The sequence below is a fragment of the Lipotes vexillifer genome, unplaced genomic scaffold, assembly GCF_000442215.2.
Source record: "Lipotes vexillifer unplaced genomic scaffold, Lipotes_vexillifer_v1.1 scaffold20, whole genome shotgun sequence".
Classification (NCBI taxonomy): Eukaryota; Metazoa; Chordata; class Mammalia; order Artiodactyla; family Lipotidae; genus Lipotes; species Lipotes vexillifer.
Window position 1 is genome coordinate 121,646 of NW_006791528.1, and position 21,807 is coordinate 143,452.

At 36.9% G+C, this 21,807-nt stretch overlaps 1 protein-coding gene across 1 annotated transcript in view; it reads left to right on the forward strand.

Annotated features, from left to right (window-relative positions):
- The first annotated feature begins 21,479 nt into the window (after positions 1 to 21,479).
- Positions 21,480 to 21,807, forward strand: part of ARHGEF4 (Rho guanine nucleotide exchange factor 4) — a 117,563-nt gene continuing 117,235 nt past the window's right edge. Inside the window, exon 1 of the mRNA XM_007464449.1 lies at positions 21,480 to 21,770. Coding sequence (XP_007464511.1) covers positions 21,480 to 21,770 — 291 coding nt within the window. The remainder of the gene's footprint in view (positions 21,771 to 21,807) is intronic.

Consider the following 21,807-nt stretch of genomic DNA (forward strand, 5'->3'; position numbering starts at 1 on the left):
GTTCTTTTTCAATTTGATAGATATTTATTGAACACCAGCTGTGGGCCAGGCAATATTCTAGGCACTAGCATTGAAGAATCTATAAACCTCCCTGTCCTCAAGAGAAGAGCAGGTGTGGTGAGAGTGAATAAATAATTGGGCAAATAAGATTATTTCAGATATTGAAAGGAGTATAAAAAATGAAATGTTATTAAGAAATTGAAAAGCTTAATGGGATGGGGGCTCCCTTGGCTTAGAAGTTTGCAGTCTAACATTAGAGCCTCTCAGGTGGCCCTCTCAAGTCCAGCCCAACTTCTCAGTGTCCTGGAAGAATTCCCTCACCTACAGACAGCCATATCATTTAGCCCTCCACAATGTTGCCTTACACTGGGGAGATCATAGCGTACATGTGTGTGTTTGTATGATGGAGAACAGGAGGAAGCAGTCCTTGGGTGTAAAAGGTGCTGTTTACATGTAGAGATTTCTTCCCTTTTCAATTTCAGGTGCAGGGGCAAAGAACTTATGATTCCAGGGAAAGCAAGTTCTAGCATCTTATTGATAATCTTACTTGTACATAGACTGGTTTGCACTCCTGGCTAAGGGGTCTTAGAAGGAAACCAAGATCAAGGGGAAGCAAGAAGAGGAATAGCTGTGGGAGGGTGAGAGGAACAAGGGAAGGAACCTAGAAATTTAGAACGCCTGTGTATGTTTTGTTCCCCACTCTGTTACTTACTAACTCTGAACCTTGGAATAAGACCACATCAGGACTCAGTTTCCTTAAATGTAAGGATGGAACTAGGTGATCTCTTAGGTCTCTGCTAGGTGTAGCATCAACTTTATGAATGAATGCTGAGTAGTTTTCCTGACCTTCACCCGTACTCTTCTCTGACTGGGGTAGCAAGGATCCAAGGTACTGTTTCTACTTAGAGATTTTAAATGAGGATGGTGGGAGTACATTGTGAACATTTTCCAACCTTGAAAAATCTTTTGTATTCTAAAATTTATATGGAGAGGCACAGGCCCTAGAATAACTAAAACGATTTTGAAAAAACATAATAAAGCGAGAGGAATCTGCCTACTCAATATTAGTTAAGGCTACTCTACAAAGTATTCAAGATATTGTGGTACTGGGGGAGGGATAGACACATAGATCACTAGAAAAGAGTAGAGGACCCCAAAACAGACCAACACAAATATACTCAACTGGTTTCTAGGTGAAACAGCAATTCAATGGAAGAACAATAGTCTTTTCAACAAACAATGCTAAGGCATTTGGACATCCACGGGAAAAAAAAAACTCAACCTAAACCTCACACATTATTCAAAAACAACTCAAAATTAATTAATCGCACATTTCAATGTAAAACATAACACTATATAGTTTTTAGAACAGGAGAAAAATCTTTGGGTCTAGAAGATAGTAAAGAGTACATCCATAATGGGAAAAAATGATAAATTGGACCACATTAAAATCAAAAAACTTTTGCTCTGCAAAGACTCTGGTAGGAGGATGAAAAGATAAGCTACACATTGGGGGGACTTTATTTGCCAACCACATATCCAACAAAAGAGTAGTTCTAGAATGTAAAAGAACCCTCAAAACTCAACAGTAAAAATACAAACAGTCCAGCTAGAAAACAGACAAAAGACATTTCATCAAAGAGGATATACAGATGGCAAATGTGCACATCAAAAGACGATTGACATCATTAACCATCAAAGAAATGCAAATTTAAAACACAATCAGAATGATTAAAAAAAATATCAGAATTCCAAATACTGGTAAGGATGTGAAGAAACAGTATCTTGCACATTTCTGGTAGGAATGTGAAACAGTAAAGTTACTCTGGAAAAAGGTCTGGCAGTTTATTATGAAACTACACCTGGGTTTATCATATGACCCAGCAATTGCACACTCTTGTGTTTGTCTCAGGGAAATGAAACTTAATTTACACATACACCTAATACATAAATGTTCATAGCAGCTTTGTTCATAATAGCCCTAAACTGGAAACAACCCAGATATCCTTCTATGGGTGGATGGTTAACAAAGTGTGGTACATCCACATCATGGAATAGTATTATAATATAGTATAGTAGTAGTATTCCGTGGTATGAATAATAGTGAACTATTGATTCATGCAACAATTTCAATGGATCTCCAGGGAATTATAATGAGCAGGAAAAAAGACAATACCAAAAGGTTATATATGATAGAAACCCATCCATATAACATTCTTAAAATGAAAAAAATAAAGAGATGACGAATGTACTAGTCATTGCCAGAGGTTAGAGGAGAGCCAAGTGGGTGAGGTTATAAAAGGATCCCGAAGTGATGACACTCTTCTGTATCTTGACTGTGGTGGTGGATACTTGAACCTACATGTGTGATAAAACTGCATAGAACTAAATATACCACACACACACAGGCACACACACACAGGCACACACACAAATAACTGTGAAGGAAACAGGGAAATCTAAGTAAGGTCTGTCAGTTGTATCAATGTCTCATCCTGGTTGTGATATTGAAGTGTACCATTGTGAGAATCTGAGTACAAAGTACACAGGATCTCTCTGTAGTATTTCTTACATCTGCATGAGTATCTACAATTATATCAAACTTAAAAGTTTAATTAGAGAAAAACATTTATATCATTAGGTTAATAGCTGCGTGGTATTCATTTATATGTAGGCATCATAATTGCTAACCAATTTTCTACTGTTTTGAACAGTTAGGTTGTTTACAGCTTTTTAAATAATGCCACATTGAACATCCTTGTAAATAAGCTTTGGGGAATGCTTTGTTCTCCCTGTTTTGAGGGTAGGGGTTTTTTGCCTTTTACTTTTAAAAAGTTATCAAAATTATGCATGCACATAGTTATAAAATGGTGCTAAGATAGTGCTTCTTAAAATTTAAAGTGCATCTAGATCACCTGGGCTCTGTTGGGATATGGGTTCTGACTAGGTGTATGGGCGAGACCTGAGGACACAGTTCTAACCAGCTTCCATGTGATGTGACACTGCTGATCTCCACCCCCAACTCGGAATAATGAAGGGTTAGAAGACTTCCTTTGAAAACAAGACAGCCGCTTGGCTCATCCCTCCCCCACCTAGAGACAATCAAGTTAGGTTTTAATAATAATTTTAAACTGCTGTGTTGATTTATTATTTAAGATGTTATCTATTAACCTCCAGTCGTGGTAGTCATGTAGATTCAGCATCTCGAATTCCGTCCCCTCTGCATTCCCATCCTCCTAATATCTTTCCCACTTTATGGCTAAATCAGCAGCAAGTGTTTACATCATTGTGGGCGTGAAAATATTATTCAATGTAAAGCCAAGTAGTGGACTATAGTGACACTTCTTTTGTTTTTTTTCTGGAGTTAATAATGGTTGCATTTTTCAGATGTGTGATTTTCTGTAAGTCTGTTCTTAAATTTAACTCCCTCTCAGATCACCTATAACCCATTTTCCAAATGTTCAAACATGTCAGTATTCTATCAAGTCTCTCCTTTCTCCTAGAGGCCTTCCTCCTGAAACCCTCTGACCTACTGCTGTAATTCCGATGACTTGTTCTCCAGGAATTCTGCATAACTTTTTTCTCTGATTTCCTGTTTCTTGGATCCTGTGTCTACCTTTACTCCTATATTGTGCTCAAAAATATCTCCCTGTAGCTTCCTAAGAAAAAGTACATAGGAGGTATAGATGTAGAGTTTCTTGCATGTCTGAAAAAAACCCTTTTTTTTAAACTTTTGTACTCGGTAGATAGTTGGGCTTTGTGTAGAACTCTCAGTTGCAATTACTCTTCAAAAACCTGAAGGCATTGCTTCACTGTGCTCTAGTATCAAATGCTGTTGGTGAGAAGGATCATGGTGTTGTTCCCAGCCATTTGTGTATGGCTTGGGTTTTTTTTTAAATTTAGAAGCTTTTAGGGGTTTCTCTTTTATCCCTGTTGTTGTTAAATATCTTATTGATAATCCCGGATGTGAGTTTCTTTTTATTCACTGTACCCATTCAGTCTAGATACTCAACCTTTACTACTGGGAAAAATATGTATTATTTACTTGATAATTTCCTTCCCTCCTTTCCCCCTGGAATTCCTGTTAGAGGCTGTAACTCCTTGACAAGGCTCTAATATTCTTCCCATTTCCACATTCCTTCTCGTCATCTTTGATTTATTTTTTTTTTTGGAAAGATTTTCTCAAGTTTATTTCCAGCCCTCCTATTGAATTTTTCCATTGTTCATTTTTCTCTAATTTTATTTTGTAATAAAAAGACTTTTTTCTGATTATATTAATTATCCATTCTCATTAAAAGGATTCCAACAATACATAAAAATATAGAGAATGTAAAAAATTCCTTGTAGGTTAATATTCAGAATATACAAACAGCTCATACAACTCAAAACTAAAGAAACAAACAACCCAATCAAAAAATGGGCAGAAGATATAAATAGACATTTCTCCAAAGAAGATATACAGATGGCCAAGAGGCACATGAAAGGATGTTCAACATTGCTAATTATTAGAGAAATGCAGATCAAAACCACAATGAGGTATCACTTCACACCCGTGTATACTCATATGCTGTTGGTGGGAATGTAAATTGGTACAGCCACTATGGAAAACAGTATGGCTGGCTGTTCCTTAAAAAATTAAAAATAGAGTTGCTATGTGATCCAGCAATCCCACTCCTGGACATATATCCAAAGAAAACTATAATTCAAGAAGATACATGCACCCCAGTGTTCAGAGCAGCACTATTTACAATAGCCAAGACATGGAAACAACCCAAGTGCCCATCAACAGACGACTGGTTTAAAAAGATACAGTATAGATATACAATGGAATATTACTCAGCCATAAAAAGAATGAAATATTGCCATTTGCAGCAACATGGATGGACCTAGAGAATATCACACTAAGTGAAGTAAGTCAGATAGAGAAAGGCAAGTACTATATGATATCACTTATATGTGGAATCTAAAAATAATACAAATGAATCTATATACAAAACAGAAACAGACTCACAGACATAGAAAACAAATTTATGGTTACCAAAGGGGAAAGGGAGTCAGGGGGGAGGGATAAATTAGGAGTATGGGATTACCAGATACAAACTACTATGCATAAAATAGGTAAACAACAAGGATTTACTGTATAGCACAAGGAACTATATTCAACATCTTGTAATAACCTATAATGGAAAATAATCTGAAAAAAATATATGTATCTATAACTGAATCACTTTTCTGTACACCTGAAACTAACACAATATTGTAAACCAACTACACTTCAGTAATAATTTGTTTTAAAGCCCTGTAGTCGTATGCCTTTGTGGTAGTCAACCTAACATTTAGGTGACCATCATTTTATTCTTCCTTTCATACAAACACACTGTAGCAAAGCCACACATACGATTTGATATAAACAGGCTCTCATTTGTGTTGTTTTATCACAGATGCTCTTCCTGCCCTCCTCCCACCTCAGTGTCACCACACAGTGGCCTCCATTAGCATGTGCCTACCACCTAGTGAATGGCATCTAGATTTTCTCCGTAGTCTTATAATCATAAACAGATGCATATACACGTGTACATGCATACACGCCTATACTAATACTGCATATGCCCTTTCTGTGTCTTATACTCACCGCCTGACAACATTCACATTCATGAATGTGAATATCTCCACAGTACTTGTAGTTCTAAGCAATAGCTGCATAATATTCCATGGTGTAAGTGTATCAAAATTTGATCATTTCACCTGTAGATAGCTACACACAGTTTTTCCAGTTCCTGGCAGCTACAAATATTAATTTAGTAAACCCCATTTTATATATAACCCTATAGATTGGTATATTTTAGTGAATACAGTCTCAGGAATGACATTGCCAACGATTATAAGAATTTTAATAGGTTCCAGATTGCCTTTCCAAAAGGCCATAATAATTCATATTTCCAGTAGCTTTTTATATTTCTCCTCATCTCCATCAGTAATGAGCATTATAATCTTATAATTCTTGGTTTGATATTGCTGCTTATGTTTTAAATTCTTATTTGGATTCAATTTTTTTAGCACATATTTATTTAACTAGAGTTGCTTTTTCTTGTTCCCTCTTATTCTTTTTAAAACTTTTATTTTAAAATAATTACAGAGTCACAGGAAGTTGAAAATTAATACAGAGAGTCCAGTGTACCCTTTACCCAGTTCCCCGAAGGTAACATCTTACATAACTACAGAACAACATCAAAGCCAGGAACTGACATTGGAGGAACGTGTGTTTTTGTGCTTCTGTGCCATTTTATCACATATGTAGATTCATGTGACAACCACCACCAGCCAGATACATACTATTCCACCAGCCTCATGCTACTGACCTCTGCAGTCAAAACTTCCTGCCCCTCCCCTAACCAATTTCAATCACTAATCTGATCTCCATCTCTATGATTTTGTCATTTCAAAAATGTTACCTTTTGAGATTTGCTTTTTTCACTCAGTATAAATCCAGTGATTTTCATTGAGTTGTTGTGTGTATCCATTCCTTTTTATTGCTGAGTACCATTCCATAGAATGGCTTTACCATATTTTCCTTAAGCAATTACCTGTTGAAGGACATTTGGGTCATTTCCAGTTTGGGGCTATCACAAATAAAGCTCCTATAAAGATTTTTGAACAGGTTTTTTGGTAGACAAAGGTTTTCATTCCTCTGGGGTAAATGTCCCATCAGTGTGACTGCTGAGTTGTATGGTAAGTATATGTTTAGTTTTTTAAGAAAGTGCCAATTTTTTTCCAGAGTGGCTGTACCATTTTACATCCCCACCATCAATATATGAGAGATATGGTTTTCTGCATCCTTGCCAACATTTGAAATTTTAGATGTATTTCATTTTAACTGTACTAATAAAGCATGTCGTGATCTCATGATTCTGACATACATTCCATGAGGGCTAGTGATGTTGAACATTTTTCATGTATTTATTCACTGTCTTAGCTCGGCCTGCTATAACAAAATACCCCAGACTTCAGCTTAAAAAACAACAGAAATTTATTTCTCACATTTCTGCGGGACAGGAAGTCCAAGATAGAGGTATTAGCAGATTCAGTGTCTGGTGAGAACTCTCTTCCTAGACAGCCTCTTCACTGTAATGTCACATGGCAGGAGAGGGAAGGGAGCTCTCTGGGGCTTCTTTTATTAGGGCACTAATCTCATTCAAGAGGGCTCCACCCTCATGGCCTAATTACCTCCAAAGGACCCATATCCTTTATACCATCACCTTAGGGAGTTAGGATTTCAACATGTGAATTTGGGGGGACACAAATATTCAGCCTATATAGCATTTGCCATACCCATATATCTTCCTCAGTGAAATGTCTTTTCATGTTTTTGCTCATTCTCTAATTGAATTGTTGATTTTTACAGAGGAGTTTTGAGAGTTCTTTTTTATGAGATATATTGGACATATAACATTGTGTAAGTGATTTGATAGAATTATATTGTATATTATATATTGCATTTTATATTGCAATATGATTACCACTGTTAGCTAGCATCTCTATCATGTCACATAATTTTCATTTCTTTTTTGTTGTGATAACATTTAAGATCTAATCCCTTAGCAACTTTGCAATGTATAATACAGTATTGTTGACTGTAATCACTATGCTGTGCATTAGATCTCTAGGACTTGTTCATCTTCTAGTTGCAAGTTTGTACCCTTAAACAAAATCTCCAAAATTACCCTGCCCCCTAGCCCCTGATAACCACCATTCGATTCTCTGATTCTACAAGTTCAGCTTTTTAAGATTCCATGTGTGACTGATATCATACAGTGTTTGTCTTTCTCTGTCTCACTTATCTCACTTACCCTAATGCCCTCAAGGTTCATCCATGTTGTCGGAAATGGCAGGATGTCCTTCTTTCTCGTGGCTGAAATATATACCACATCTTCTTTATCCATTCATTCATTGATGGACACTTAAGTTGTTTCCATATCTTGGCTGTTATGAATAATGCTGTCAAACATGGGAGTGCAGATATCTCTTTGATATCCTATTTCCATACCCTTTGGCTATATACCCAGAAGTGGGATTGCTGAATCATATGGTAGTTCTACTTTTAATTTTTTGAGCAACCTCTATATTATTTTTCATAGTAGCTGAACCAATTTACATTCCCACCAATAGTGCACAAGGGTTCCCTTTTCTTCACATCCTTACCAACACTTGTTATCTCTTATCTTCTTCATGATAGCTACTCTGATAGGTGTGAGGTTATATCTCACTGTGGTTTGATTTACATTTCCCTGATGATTAGTGATGTTGAGCATCTTTCCATGTACCTGTTGTCCACTTGTATGTCTTCTTTGGAAAAAATATCTGTTCAGTTCCTCTGCTTATTTTTCTATCAAATTGTTTGGTTCTTTGGTTACTGATTTGTGTGAATTCTTTACATATTTTTGATATTAACTCCTTATCCAATATATGGTCTGCAAAAATTTTCTAATCTTTTGTAGGTTGCCTTTTCATTTAGCTGATTGGGTTTTTTGTTTGTTTTTGCTGTGCAAAAGCTTTTCAATTTGATATAGCCCAGTTGCTGACTTTTGCTTTTGTTGCTTATGCTTTTGGTGTCATATCCAAAAATCATTACCAAGACCAATGTCAAGGAGCTTCTTCTTTGTTTTCTATAAGTTTTACTGTATTCAGACTTATGTATTTTTGGTGTTTTGGGTTTTTTTTTTCCCTCACAGCTCTGGAGTCTGGGAAATCTAAGATCAAAGTGCCAGCCCATTCAGTTTTTGGTGAGGGCTCTCTTCCTGGTTTGCAGGCAGTCACCTTTCCAGTCTTATGTTTATGTGTTTAATCCATTTCAAGTTAATTTTGTGAGTAGTGTAAGCCGGGGTCCAATTTCATTTTTCTGCATGTGGTTATTTAGTTTTCTAGATAGATATCCTTTGTTAAATTGTATCAGGGTAATTCTGGCCTTGTAAAATGAATTTGTAAGTATTCTCTCTTCAATTTTTTGGAAAGTTTAAGAAGAATTGGCATTAATTCTTATTTAAATGTTTGTTAGAATTCTCCATTGAGACCAACTGGTTGTGAGCTCTTTTGTGTTGGGAAATATATGATTTGGTCTGTTTAGATTTTCTATTTCTTCATGATTCACCCTTGGTAGGTTGTATGATTCTAGGAATTTATCCATTTTCTCTAGGTTATTCAATTTGGTCACATATAACTGTCAATAGTAGTCTCTGATTATCCTTTGTATTTGTGTGGTATCACCTGTAATGTCAACTCTTTCATTTCTGATTTTATTTATTTGAGTCTTTGCTCTTCTTTTCCTAGTTAGTCTAGCTAAAGGTTTGTCAATTTTGTTTATCTTTTGTAAAAAATAACTTAGTTTTGTGAACTTTTCTATTGTTTTTCTGGTCTCCATTTCATTTATTTATGTTCTGATCTTTGTTATTTACTTCCTTCTGATAATTTGGGCTCAGTTTGTTGTTGTTCTTTTTCTGGTTCCTTGAGGTATAAAGTTATGTTGTTTATTTGAGATCTTTTTTCTTATTGTAGGTATTTATCACTGTAAATTTCCCTCTAAGAACTGCTTTTGCTGCATCCCCTAGGTTTTGGTGTATTGTGTTCCATTTTCATTTCTTTCAAGATATTTTTATTTCAATTTTTATTTCTTATTTGACCCATTGTTTATTCAGGACTGCGTTGTTTAATTTCCACATACTGATATTTTTTAATTTTCCAGTTTTCCTTCTGTCATTGATTTCTAGGCAAACTATTGTCTAGAAAGATATCTGGTAATATTTCAATCTTCTTAAATTTCCTAAGACTTTTTTTGTGACTTATCATATGATCTATCCTGGAGAATGTTCTGTGTATGCTTGAGAGCACATAGATCATATGATCTATCCTGGAGAATGTTCTGTGTGTGCTTCTGCTGCCATTGGATGGAATGTTATGAATATGTTTGTTTGATCCATTTGGTCTAAAGTATAGTTCAAGTCCAACATTTTCTTATTGATTTTATCTTTTCTAAAAAGATAAACACTGGAGTCTCCTACTATTGTATTGATTTTATCTTTTCTAAAAAGATAAACACTGGAGTCTCCTACTATTGTATTATTTTCTACTTCTCCCTTCAGATATGTTACTTATCGCCTTAGTATATTTAGCTACTCCAGTGTTGGGTGCTTTATACTTATGACTGTTATATCTTCTTCATGAATTGACCCCTTTACCATTATAATATGACCTTCTTTATCTCTTATTACAATTTTTAGCTTAAAGTTTATTTTGTCTGATATAAGTATAGCTACCCTGCTCTCTTTTGATTTCCACATGCATGGAATATCTTTTTTCATCCCTTCTCTTTGAGCCTATGTGACTGTAAATCTGATTGAGTCTCTTGTAAGCAGCATATATTTCTTTCTTTTTTAATCCATTCAACCACTCTCTGCCTTCTGATTAGAGAATTTAATCTATATACATTTAGAGTATTTACTGATAGGAAAGGACTTATTAATCCAATTTTGTTAATTGCTTCCTGGCTGTTTTGTAGTTCCTTTGTTCCTTTCTTCCTCTCTGCCTTCCTTTGTGAATGGATGATTTTTCATAATGGTATGCTTTGATTCCCTTCTCTTTATCTTTTTTGCATCTACTATAGGTTTTTGCTCTGAGGTTAACATGAGGCTTACATAAAACATCTTATAGGTAAAACATTCTCATCTATGCTGATAACAACTTCAATCATATACAAAAACTCTACACTTTTATTCACTCCCCCTTTACGTTTTTGATGTCATAATTTACTTATTTTTATATTGTATTTTTATTAACAAATTATTGTAACTTTAGTTAATTTTAATACTCTTGTCCTTTAACTTTTATACTGGATTTAAATGATTAATACACCACAATGTTACAGTATTAGAGTGCTCTGAATTTGACTATATCTTTAACTTTACCAGTTAAATTGTACAAGTGTGTTGTACATTTTCATATGTTTTCATGTTACTAATTAGCATCCTTTCATTTCAGCTTGTGGAATTCCTTTCTACATTTCTTATAAGGCAGGTCTAGTGATGATCAATTCCCTCAGCTTTTGTTTTTTGTGGGAAAGTCTTTATCTCTCCTTCATTTCTGAAGGATAACTTTGCCAGGTAGGGTATTCTTGCTTGGCAGTTTTTTACTTTCAACACTTTGAATATATCATCCCACACTCTTCTGGCCTATAAAGTTTCTGCTGAGAAATCCTCTAGTAGCCTTATGGGGGTTCCCTTGTAAGTTACAAGCTTATTTTCTCTTGCTTCTTTTAAGATTCTCTCTTTGTCTTTGATCTTTAACAGTTTTAATATAATGTGCCTTGGAGAGGATCTATTTAAGTTGATTTTGTTTGGTGACTTGTAAGGTTCATGAACTATCCCCATATTTAGGGAATTCTCAGCCATTATTTCTTTAAATAAGCTTTCTGCCTCCACTCTCCCTCTCTTCTCCTTTTGGAACTCCAATAATTCACAAATTGGTTCTTTTGAGGTATCTTATGGATCATATAGTTTTCCTTCACTCTCTTTTCACTCTTTTTTCTTTGTTCTCCTCTAACTGGATAATTTCAAAGTTCCTGTCTTCTCTCTCACAGATTCTTTCTTCTGCTTGGTCCATCCTGATGTTAATGCTTTCTATTGCATTTTTCATTTCATACGTTGTATTTTCCACTCAGAATTTCTGTTTGGTCCTTTTAATTTTTTTAGATAAAACTGACATACAACATTATATTCATTTCAGATGTACAACATAATGATTCAATATGTGTATATATTGTGAAATGATCACCACAATAAGTCTAATTAACATCTGTCACCATACACAGTTACAGAATTTTTTTCTTGTTATGGGAACTTTTAAGATCTACTCTCTTAGCAACTTTCAAACATGCAATACAGTATTATTAACTGTAATTGCCCTGGTGTATATTATATCCCCATGGCTTATTTATTTTATAGCTGGAAGTCTGTACCTTCTGACTCCCTTCACTTCTTTCACCCACCTCTACATCCCCCACTTCTGGCTACCATCAATCTGTTCTCTGTATCTATGAGCTTTTGTTTTTAGATTCAACATATAAGTGAGATCATAAAATAAATCATAAATCTTTCTATGTCTGGCTTATTTTGAAAACTTAGTATAATGCATTCAAGGTCCACCTATGTTGTCACAAATTGCAAGATTTCATTCTATTTTATGGCTAAATAATATTCCATTGTGTATATATATACTACATTTTCTTTATCCATTCATATATCAATGAGACTTTGGTTGTTTCTATATCTTGGCTATTGTAAATAATGCTGCAGTGAACACAGGGGTGCATGTGTCTTTTCAAGTTAGTGAATTCATCTTCTTCGAATACCCAGAGGTGGAATTTCTGGTTCAGATGGTAGTTCTAATTTTAATTTTTTGAGGAACTTGTATACTGTTTTCTGTAGTGACTGTACAAGTTTACATTTCCACCAACAGTGCACAAGGGCTCCCTTTTCTCCATAACCTTGCCAACACTTGTTATTTATCATCATTTTGATGATTCTGACAGGTGTGAGATAATATCTCATTGTGGTGTGGATTTTCATTTCCCTGATGATTAGTCTGTTGAGAATCTTTTCATGTACCTGCTGGCCATCTGTATGTCTTCTTTGGAAAAGTGTGCATTCAGGTCTTTAATCAAATTGTTGTTGGGCTTTTTTGTTTGTTTTTTGTTTTTGAGCTGTATGAGTTCTTTATATATTTTGAATATTAACCCCTTATCCGGTATATTATTTGCAAATACTTTCTCCCATTCAGTAGGTTACCTTTTCATTTCCTTTGCTGTGCAGAAACTTTATAGTTTGATATAGTCCCACTTATTAATTTCTGCTTTTGTTCCTTTGTGTTTGGTGTAAAATCCAAAACAATCTTCACCAAAACCAATGTCAAGAAACTTACTGCTTATGTTTTCTTCTAGGAGTTTTATGGTTTTGGGTTGTACATTCAAGTCTTTAATCCATTTTGAGTTGATTTTTGTGTATGGTGCAAGATATACTTTTGCATGTGGATGTCCAGTTTCCCAACACCATTTATTGAAGAGACTGTCCACCCCACCATATATTCTTGGCTCCTTTGTCATAAATTAATTGCTTATACATGAATGAGTTTATTTCTGAGCTTTCAATTCTGTTCCATTGATCTATGTGTCTGTTTTTATGTCACTAATTTTTTTTTTTTGGTGGTATGCGGGCCTCTCACTATTGTGGCCTCTCCCATTGCAGAGCACAGGCTCCAGACGCGCAGGCCCAGCAGCCATGGCTCACGGGCCCAGCCGCTCTGCGGCATGTGGGATCTTCCCGGACCGGGGCACAAACCCATGTCCCCTGCATTGGCAGGCGGACTCTCAACCACTGTGCCACCAGGGAAGCCCCCACTAATGTTTTGATTACAATACTTTGTAATATAGTTTGAAATTAGGAAGCACAATGCCTCCAGCTTTGTTCTTCTTTCTCAAAATTGCTTTGGCTATTTGGGGTCTTTTGTGGTTCCACACAAATTTTAGGATTATTTGTGCTATGTCTGTGAAAAAAGCTATTGGAAGTTTGATAGGCATTGCATTGAAACTGTAGATTGCTGTAAGTAGTGTGGCCGTTTTAACAATATTAGTTCTTCTAATCCATGAGCACAAAACATCTTAACATTTATTTGTGACATTTATCTTCTTTGATTTCATTCATCAAAGTCTTATAGTTTTCAGTGAACAAGTCTTTCATCTTCTTAGTTATATTTATTCCTAGGTATTTTATTCTTTTGATGCAATTGTAAATAAGATTATTTTCTTAATTTCTCTTTCTGATAGTTTATTATTAGTATATAGAAATGCAACATATTTCTGTATATTTTGTATCCTGCAACTTTACCGAATTCATTTATTAGTTCTAGAAGTTTTTTGGTGGAGTCTTTAGGGTTTTATATATATAACATCAACTCATCGGTAAATATGACAGTTTTACTTCTTCCTTTCCAATTTGAATGCCTTTTATTTCTTTTTCCTGCCTAATTTCTGTGGCTAGGACTTCCAATACTATGTTGAATAAAAGTGATACAAGTGGGCATCTTTGTCTTTTTCCTGATCTTAGAGGAAAAGCTTTCAACTTTTCACCATTGAATGTGATGTTTACTGTGGGCTTTTAATAGATGGTCTTTATTATGTTGAAGTATGTTCCCTCTATACCCACTTTGTTGAGAGTTGTTTGGTTCTTTTTTTAATTAATGATTTTTATCTTTGTTAAACTTCTCATTTTGTTCATGTATTGTTTTCTTGATTTTGTTGAATTATATTTCTGTGTTTTCCTGGGGCTCATTGAGTTTCCTTAAAAACTATTTTGAATCTTTATCAGGTAAATTGCAGAATTCTATGTCTTTGGGATAGGTTACTGGAATATTACTGTGATCTTTGGTGGTGTCATGATTTTTCATGTTCCTTGATTTTTTGTGTTGCTGTCTTCAAGTTGAAGTAGCGGTTACCTCCTCCAGTCTTTTCTAACTGCCCTCAGGAGAGAAATACCTGCTTTCAGTCCTGCTAGTGATTCTGAGGTTTTCTCAGACCTTCTATGAACATACCTGTTCCATGCTTCTACTCCCTCTTCTGGAATATTTCGTAAGTTTTTATGCCTTCTAATGATCCTGTAAAGCACCAGCTGGTGTGACAGTCTCCCTTTTGTTTTCTACAAGGTGGCACTAAAACTCAAATTTGTGTTTTCTTCCAGATCTACAGATTCAGGCTGGTTTTACTCAAGTGCTCACTAGCCAGCCACTTTTTCCATCCTTTTTATTTCAGCCTACCTATATCATTATATTTGAAATGAGTTTCTTATAGCCCGCATATAGTTGGTTGTGTTTTTTAATCCATTTTGCCCTTCTCTGTTTTTAATTGATCTTTTTATATATACTATTTACCATTTATATTTAAAGTAATTGTTAGGGCTTAAGTCTGCCTTTTTATTTTTCATTTTTTTGCTTCATATTTATCATTTCTGTGTTCTTTTCCTGCAGTCCTATACATTATTTGAGTATTTTTTAGAATTCCATTTTTATGTATTATAGCTTATTTGAGTCTCTTTTTATAATTTTTTTAGTGGTTGCTTTAGGTATTACATTCTACATATACAACTTATCACGGTCTACTGGTGTGAACACTTTACCAGTTCAAGTGAAATGTAGAAAGCTTACCTCCCTTTAAATCCATTTACCTTACCCTGTTTATAATTGTCTTAAATATTTCCTCTAAATAGATTGAGAACTACATCAGACAATGTTATATTTTTGCTTTGAGCATCAAACATAATTTAGAAATCTCAAGAGGAGGAGGAATGTCGGTTGTTTTTACCCATATTTTTACTCTTTACATTGTCCTTTTTTTCCTGATGTTTGTTGCAAGATGCTTTCTTTTATCATCTGTTTCAAAACTTCCTTTAGTCATTTTTTAAAGGTATATCTGATGGCATCAAATTCTCTCAGTTTCCTTCCTCTGAGAGTGTCTTGATTTTTTCCTTCATTTCTGAAGAATATTTTCACTGGATATAGGATTCTGCATTAACAATTGTTTTCTTGATGAGTGACTCTTGAAAAATGTTGAGCCACTTCTTTCTGGTCTTCATGGTTTCTGATGATGTCATTTAAATTGCTTTTCCCTTACAGGAAAGGTGTCTTTTCTATCTCACTGATTTCAACATTTGTCTTTTTTGTCCTTAGATTTCAGAAGTTTGATTATGAAGTTTCTTCATGTAGATTTCTTTGAGTTGGTCTAATTTCAGATCTGTAGTTTCATGCCTTTTGCCAAATTTTGGAAATTTTAAACTATTATTTCTTTGACTACATTTTCACCCTCACTTACTTTTTTCTCTCTTTTTTGGATTCCAGTACCCTAGTGTTTTATCTTTCTTTATCTTTCACAGGTCCTTGAGCCTTTTTTTTTTCAGTCTGTTTTCTCTTTTTTGTTTATATTGTATAATTTCTATTGTTCTATCTTCAAGTTCAGTGATCCTCTGTCCTCTCCATTCTCCCATGAGCCCATTCATTGAATTTTTAAATTTCAGTTATTACATTTTTCAGTTTTATAATTTCTAGTTAGTTATTCTTTATATCTTCTATTTTGCTGTTAAGATTTTCTATTTTCTGAGATCTTCTATTTTTCCATTTGTTTTAAGAGTATTTGTATTTCTTGTTGAAACATTTTTTGATGGCTACTTTAAAATCTTTGTCAGATAATTCCAGCATCTTCTCAGTGTTGGCATCTGTTGACTGTTTTTTCTTATTCAAGTTAAGATTTTCTCTAATCCTTGTGTGACTAGTGAATTTCTGTTTTCTTCTGGATATTTGGGGTAGTATGTTTTGAGTCACTGTATCTTATTTAAATCTTCTGTTTTGCAGACCACTTCTAACACCACCCCAGTGGGGAAAAGTGGGCACTGCCTCATTACTGCCAGGTATAGGTGAAATCCCAGGTTCTTTTTTTGGCCTCTATTGACAACCTGTTGCAGGAAGGGGTGTCTCATTACTGATGGGTGGGAACAGGAGTTGAGGTTCTCTACTATAACTCCACTGACACCTCCATGGTTCAGAGGGAGACTTGTTAATGTTCCCCATGGGGTAGGAAGACTTTGTTAATGCTAGGTGGTGGTGAAATTCCTGGCTTTCTACTAGGTGTCCTCCTACATCACCCCAGTGGGGCAGGGGAGGGATGCCTCACTGCCCTGGATGGAAGACACCATTGGAGAGAGCCCCATTACCACTGGAAGGGGATAAACATCCCAGCTACCCTCTAGGCCTTCCTGACACCATTTGGCTGGGGGAGAATTGTGCCTCATTATAGTTAGATGAGGTCAGAAGTTCCCACTCATGCTTTGGTGAGGAAGGCAGGGAATGAGGGGGTGTTGCATGCTAGAGTAGGGCACTTCTTATCTAAAAGTTTTCTGTCTTGCTAGTCTGCTCCTCTGGGTAGAGAAAGCAGGCTTTTGGGGGGACTTTATGCCTGTTCCTAGTGGTATTTCCAGGTTGCAAGATTCTCCAGGACCTATATATGAGGTATATATAAGTGGAATATATGACGCAGAGAAAACTTAGGGAATTCACTGGTGTGTTGTTCCTTGCATTCTAGGATCCCTAGCTGGTGTACATTCTTCTCTCTACCATTAAGAGTCTTCATATTTTTTGTTTCATATATAATGTCTCAAGATTTTAGCTGTACTTAGTGGGACAAATAGGGAGAAGTATGTCAGCCAGTCTGCTACCCCAGAATCTGGATCCTCTTGTTCAATTATTCGAAACTATAAGTGTCTGGTGTTTTAAGTTGGCTGGCAATTTGAGGAGGAGAGAGAGGAAATGAAAAAGAGAGTATGCACAGTAACTAGGCTGAACCTGCTAGGGGAGGTTACCTGAGGGCCACAGTTTCACACACAGACTTTAAACCAAAACCTCTGTATGTTTCCCTAGGACTTGCCCCTGTCCTGCATAGTCTCTGATAACTCCTTTCCTTTAGATAGCATCCTATGCTGGGCTAAATCATTTGCCCTTTCTGCATCCACTTACCCTGTGCTATACAGTAGGTCCTTGTTGGTTATCTGTTTTATGTATATGATAGTAGTGTGTATCTGTTAATCCAAAATCCCTAGTTTATCCCCTGCCCCTTTCCCATTTGGTAACCATGTTTATTCTCTATGTCTGTGAGCCTATTTCTGTTTTGTAAATAAGCTCATTTGTACCATTTTTTAGATTCCACATATGAGTGAAATCATATGGTATTTGTCTTTCTCTGTCTGACTTACTTCACTTAGTATGATAATCTCTAGGACCACCCATATACCATCTACTTTTAATCTATGTAAAGAAAGCTTATGCATTTATATGTCTTTATCACCTGGAGAGCTGGGACTCTGTTTTGTACATCTTCAAGTTCCCATTGCTTAAAAAATTCCATGGCAGCAAGCTTCGTTCTGTTCTCTGCTGAATCTCTAGCATTTGCTGTGCTGTCTGGCATATACCATGTGCTCAAGAAAGGCTTGAGAAAGTCAGGAAGTTGACTACCTATTGGAACTCTTCTTTATTCTGAAAATTCTCATTTCATACCTTGCACTATGTGGTAATGGATTTTGATCTGCCTTGCCTGTGTTGGCTGATGCAATGACATTAAACACATTAGGAGAGCACCTTGTTCATTTGTGGGTAACAAGGTTACTTTACTGGGATGCAAGCTGAATATACTGAATCTGTGTTGCCCAACACTACAAAGAGAATTTGTAGAAAGTTTTCCCAGTAAAAATGAAAAAAGCCTCCCCAAAATAATGAAAAATCATAGAATGAGTTGAATGCTAAGTAGTATTTTTGTAGTGACGTTCTCAGGTGGGATCTGAAAATAAATCATTCCAGAGAGATAGGACTCCATCACCACCTCAGCCATCTCAGCCCTATCTACTTATTAACAAAAAAATAATATTGGCTACTATATAATGATGTATTGAATGTGACAGGCATTATACTATGTGTTTTATGTGCACTATCTCATTTAATTCTCATAACACTTCTGAGAGTATTAGTATTCCCATTTTACAGATGAAGAAACAAAAGGGGATTAAGGAAATTTACTTGCCCAAAGTCACACTGCTGGTAAGAGCCAGAGCCAGGATTCAAACTCAGCTTACCTAACCCCAAAGTCTGCTCCCTGACCCTCCACCCTAGGACACACAGGAGCACCAGAACAGCCTGATCGTCTTGCCTCTCTCTTATTTGCCTGTCTCTCTAGCACACTGATTCTCAATCAGAGAATTCCACCTTACGTCAGAATCCCCTAAGTGGGCATTTCCCACCCCCAGAATTTCTAATCTGCAAGTCTTGATGGGGTTTATAAGTCTGCAGCTCTAGCAAGTTCCCAGGAGTAGGAGTTACCTGTTGCTGTAGAACCAGCTGAGTAAGCTTGGGCTCATGGTCTCTCACAAGGCTGTAGTCACTGTGTTGGCAGGGGCTGTGTGCAGCTCAAGGTCGGACTGCAGGATGTCTTCTTCCACACTCACTCGGGTGGCTGTTGACAGGCCTCAGATTCCCGCTGGCTGTTGGCTAGAGACATCAGTTCCTTGCCACATGAGCCTTTCCATGGCCCTGTTCACAGTATGTCATCTGCCTTCTCCCAGAGCAAGGGGTCCATGAGAGGCACCCCCAAATGGAAGCCACAACCTTTTTATGACCTAATCTTGGAAGTGACATCCCGTCATTTCTTCCAAAGTCTATTCATTAGAAGTCAGTCACTACGTCCAGCTCACACTCAAGGGGAGGAGCTCATAAAAGGGCCTCCATCGAGGTGGTGAAGTCTTTTGATGGCCATCTTAGAGGCTGCCCACCATACTGGGTGCTGCTGGTGGTTTTACAAATACTGCTCTAATTAATGGCCTTAGAACAAAGACCTTTTTTCCTGAGAAAATCAAAGTTCCTTGGTGAGTAAATAGATACATTGCCCTAGTAGCACCCCCAAGGTGGAGAAGTTGGAAGGGAGGAGAGCTCTTTTCCATCAGAAAGACAGAAAATAAAGGACACTTAGGACACCATTCACCAGCCAAAATTCTCTCTAAAGGCCCATAACCAAGCTATGAAAATGATAATGTTCTAAAATTCTGATAAAGAAAAAGTTGAGGATAAAACTATCACTGATGGCATCAAGAGGTCCCAGCCAACAACTCCTGTACAGGCTGGCAGAAACCTAGGGGATGGTGCATTGAAAAAGTCCAAGTTTTCTTTTGTTTGAAAATAAGTGAGCTCATCTCTAGTGGCAGTAAGCATGTTGCTGTGGAAGCCCCAGCTTGAGGGTGGCTTGGCTTCCTTCCAGGCAGCTCTATGTCATTTACTCACTGAAAGCCTTAGGAGGACAGCTTCTTTACGTACTGTACATAAAATGCACCAGAGAGTCTCGTATAAAGATGTGCTCATTAACATCCATTCCCTCTGCGGGGACTTTGAGAGTTATAAACGAGTCTAAGGTGTAGTCCTTGCTTAGTTATGGAGTTGTTATTTCCACCTATGAAACAACAGGAATTTTTACAATGTAGAAGCGTGAAAAGGGCATGGGATTTAGAATCAGAAGAATACAGCTGACCCTTAACAATGTGGGAGTGAGGAGCGCCTACCCTCTGTGCAGTGGAACATCTAAATATACAGTAACTTAGCCATCAGCCCTCTGTATCCACAGTTCCACATCCAGAGGTTCAACCATCCTTGGATCCTATTTGCTATTGAAAAAAATCTGCAAGTGGACCCATGCAGTTCAAACTCATGTTGTTCAAGGGTCAACTGTATAATGACACACAGAGCTGTGTGAACTCAGGCAATCACTTAAGCTCTCTGAGTTTCTATTACCTTATTTATAGGATATGGATAATATGCCAGCTGTTTCTAGCTCACAGTGGAGTTGAGGGGAGGGAACTAAGTAAAAGTACTTTTTAAACTTAGAGCAATATTTGGGTGCTAAAAAAAATACACAGTGATTCTCGACTTTGGATGCATATTAGAACCACCCGGCAAGCTTTGAAAAGTCCCAGTTCCCAGGCTGTACACCAAACCATTATGTACTAATTATGTCTCCCCTTCTTCCTCTGCCTCCTTCTCTTTCTCCATATATGTGTGTGTCTGTGTGTATGTGTGTATGTACATAGCCTCTTGAAATAGTCAAGAGAAATTTCACTTGTGTTTCCACCAAATCATATACACAAAATGCTTGGGGATGACATTCCAAAGAGGTGCTGTGAAGGAGGTGTCCACTGGGGTAGGACTGGGGATGGAGGGTTGTTAGACTTGAAGAGCACATGGGAAGAAAGGTTTTCTTTCCCAGGGTGATGGGTTGATTTCAAAGGACAGAGAGGTGGATGGTTGTGCAATACGAAGACAAAGTATTCTGTTAGTGTGGACAGATTTTACTTTGAAATTCAGTTAGCTTGCCTGAGTGGATAACTGCAACCCAGGACAAAGTGAAGGCAGCACAGGCGCCTAAGGAAGGTTCAGCGTGAGTACATCTAGTTAATGTCCATGCCAAGACAGAAGGAGTAACAAGTGCCTGAGTGTGTTTCTGTTCAAATTCTGTTCTCAGGCAGTATTGTTTAGGCAAGAGCTTTTTGCCCCAGCCACTGACCCTTAAAAAGTGTTTCTAATGAGCATGCCAAGCTCAGTAATTACTTTCAAGACCTAATTCTTTGATCAAGGTAGAAGACTTGATTTTTTTGAAATAGTCTTGAAAGTAGAAATTTTAACAGAAACAAGGTTTGGTTTGTTTCTAGTCTTCACATTTTCCAAAATTACTGTGAACAAAGTACTTCACTGGCATCTGTATTTTAGGGATTAACCAAAACATGGGTTTATACCCAAAAGAAACTAAACAGAGAAAGGACACTGTGCTCACTTGCTATGTTCTCCTCTCTGTTCTCTAGAACCACATGCCGTGGGAAGAACAACCAGGCAAGAAGCCCAGTTGCTCCCGCGGTCTGAAAGCTTTTCACACTGAGCCAGCTCAGGGGCCGTTCTCTACTGCTGAGATGGGGACATGGACCCTCCCCTTCGTCTCTGCAGAGGACGTCCCCAGGGAGACTCCTTCACGACCCAGGAGCACCTCTCAACACTCACACATCAGTTTAGATGACCTGTGGCTGGAGAAGATTCAGAGGAGGAAGTTGAAGAAGTTGGCCCAGTTTGAAAGGAAGATGAATGCATGTAAAGATGGAATCCAAGTAAGCTGCTCACATGCCATCGTCATCAGACTTTGCC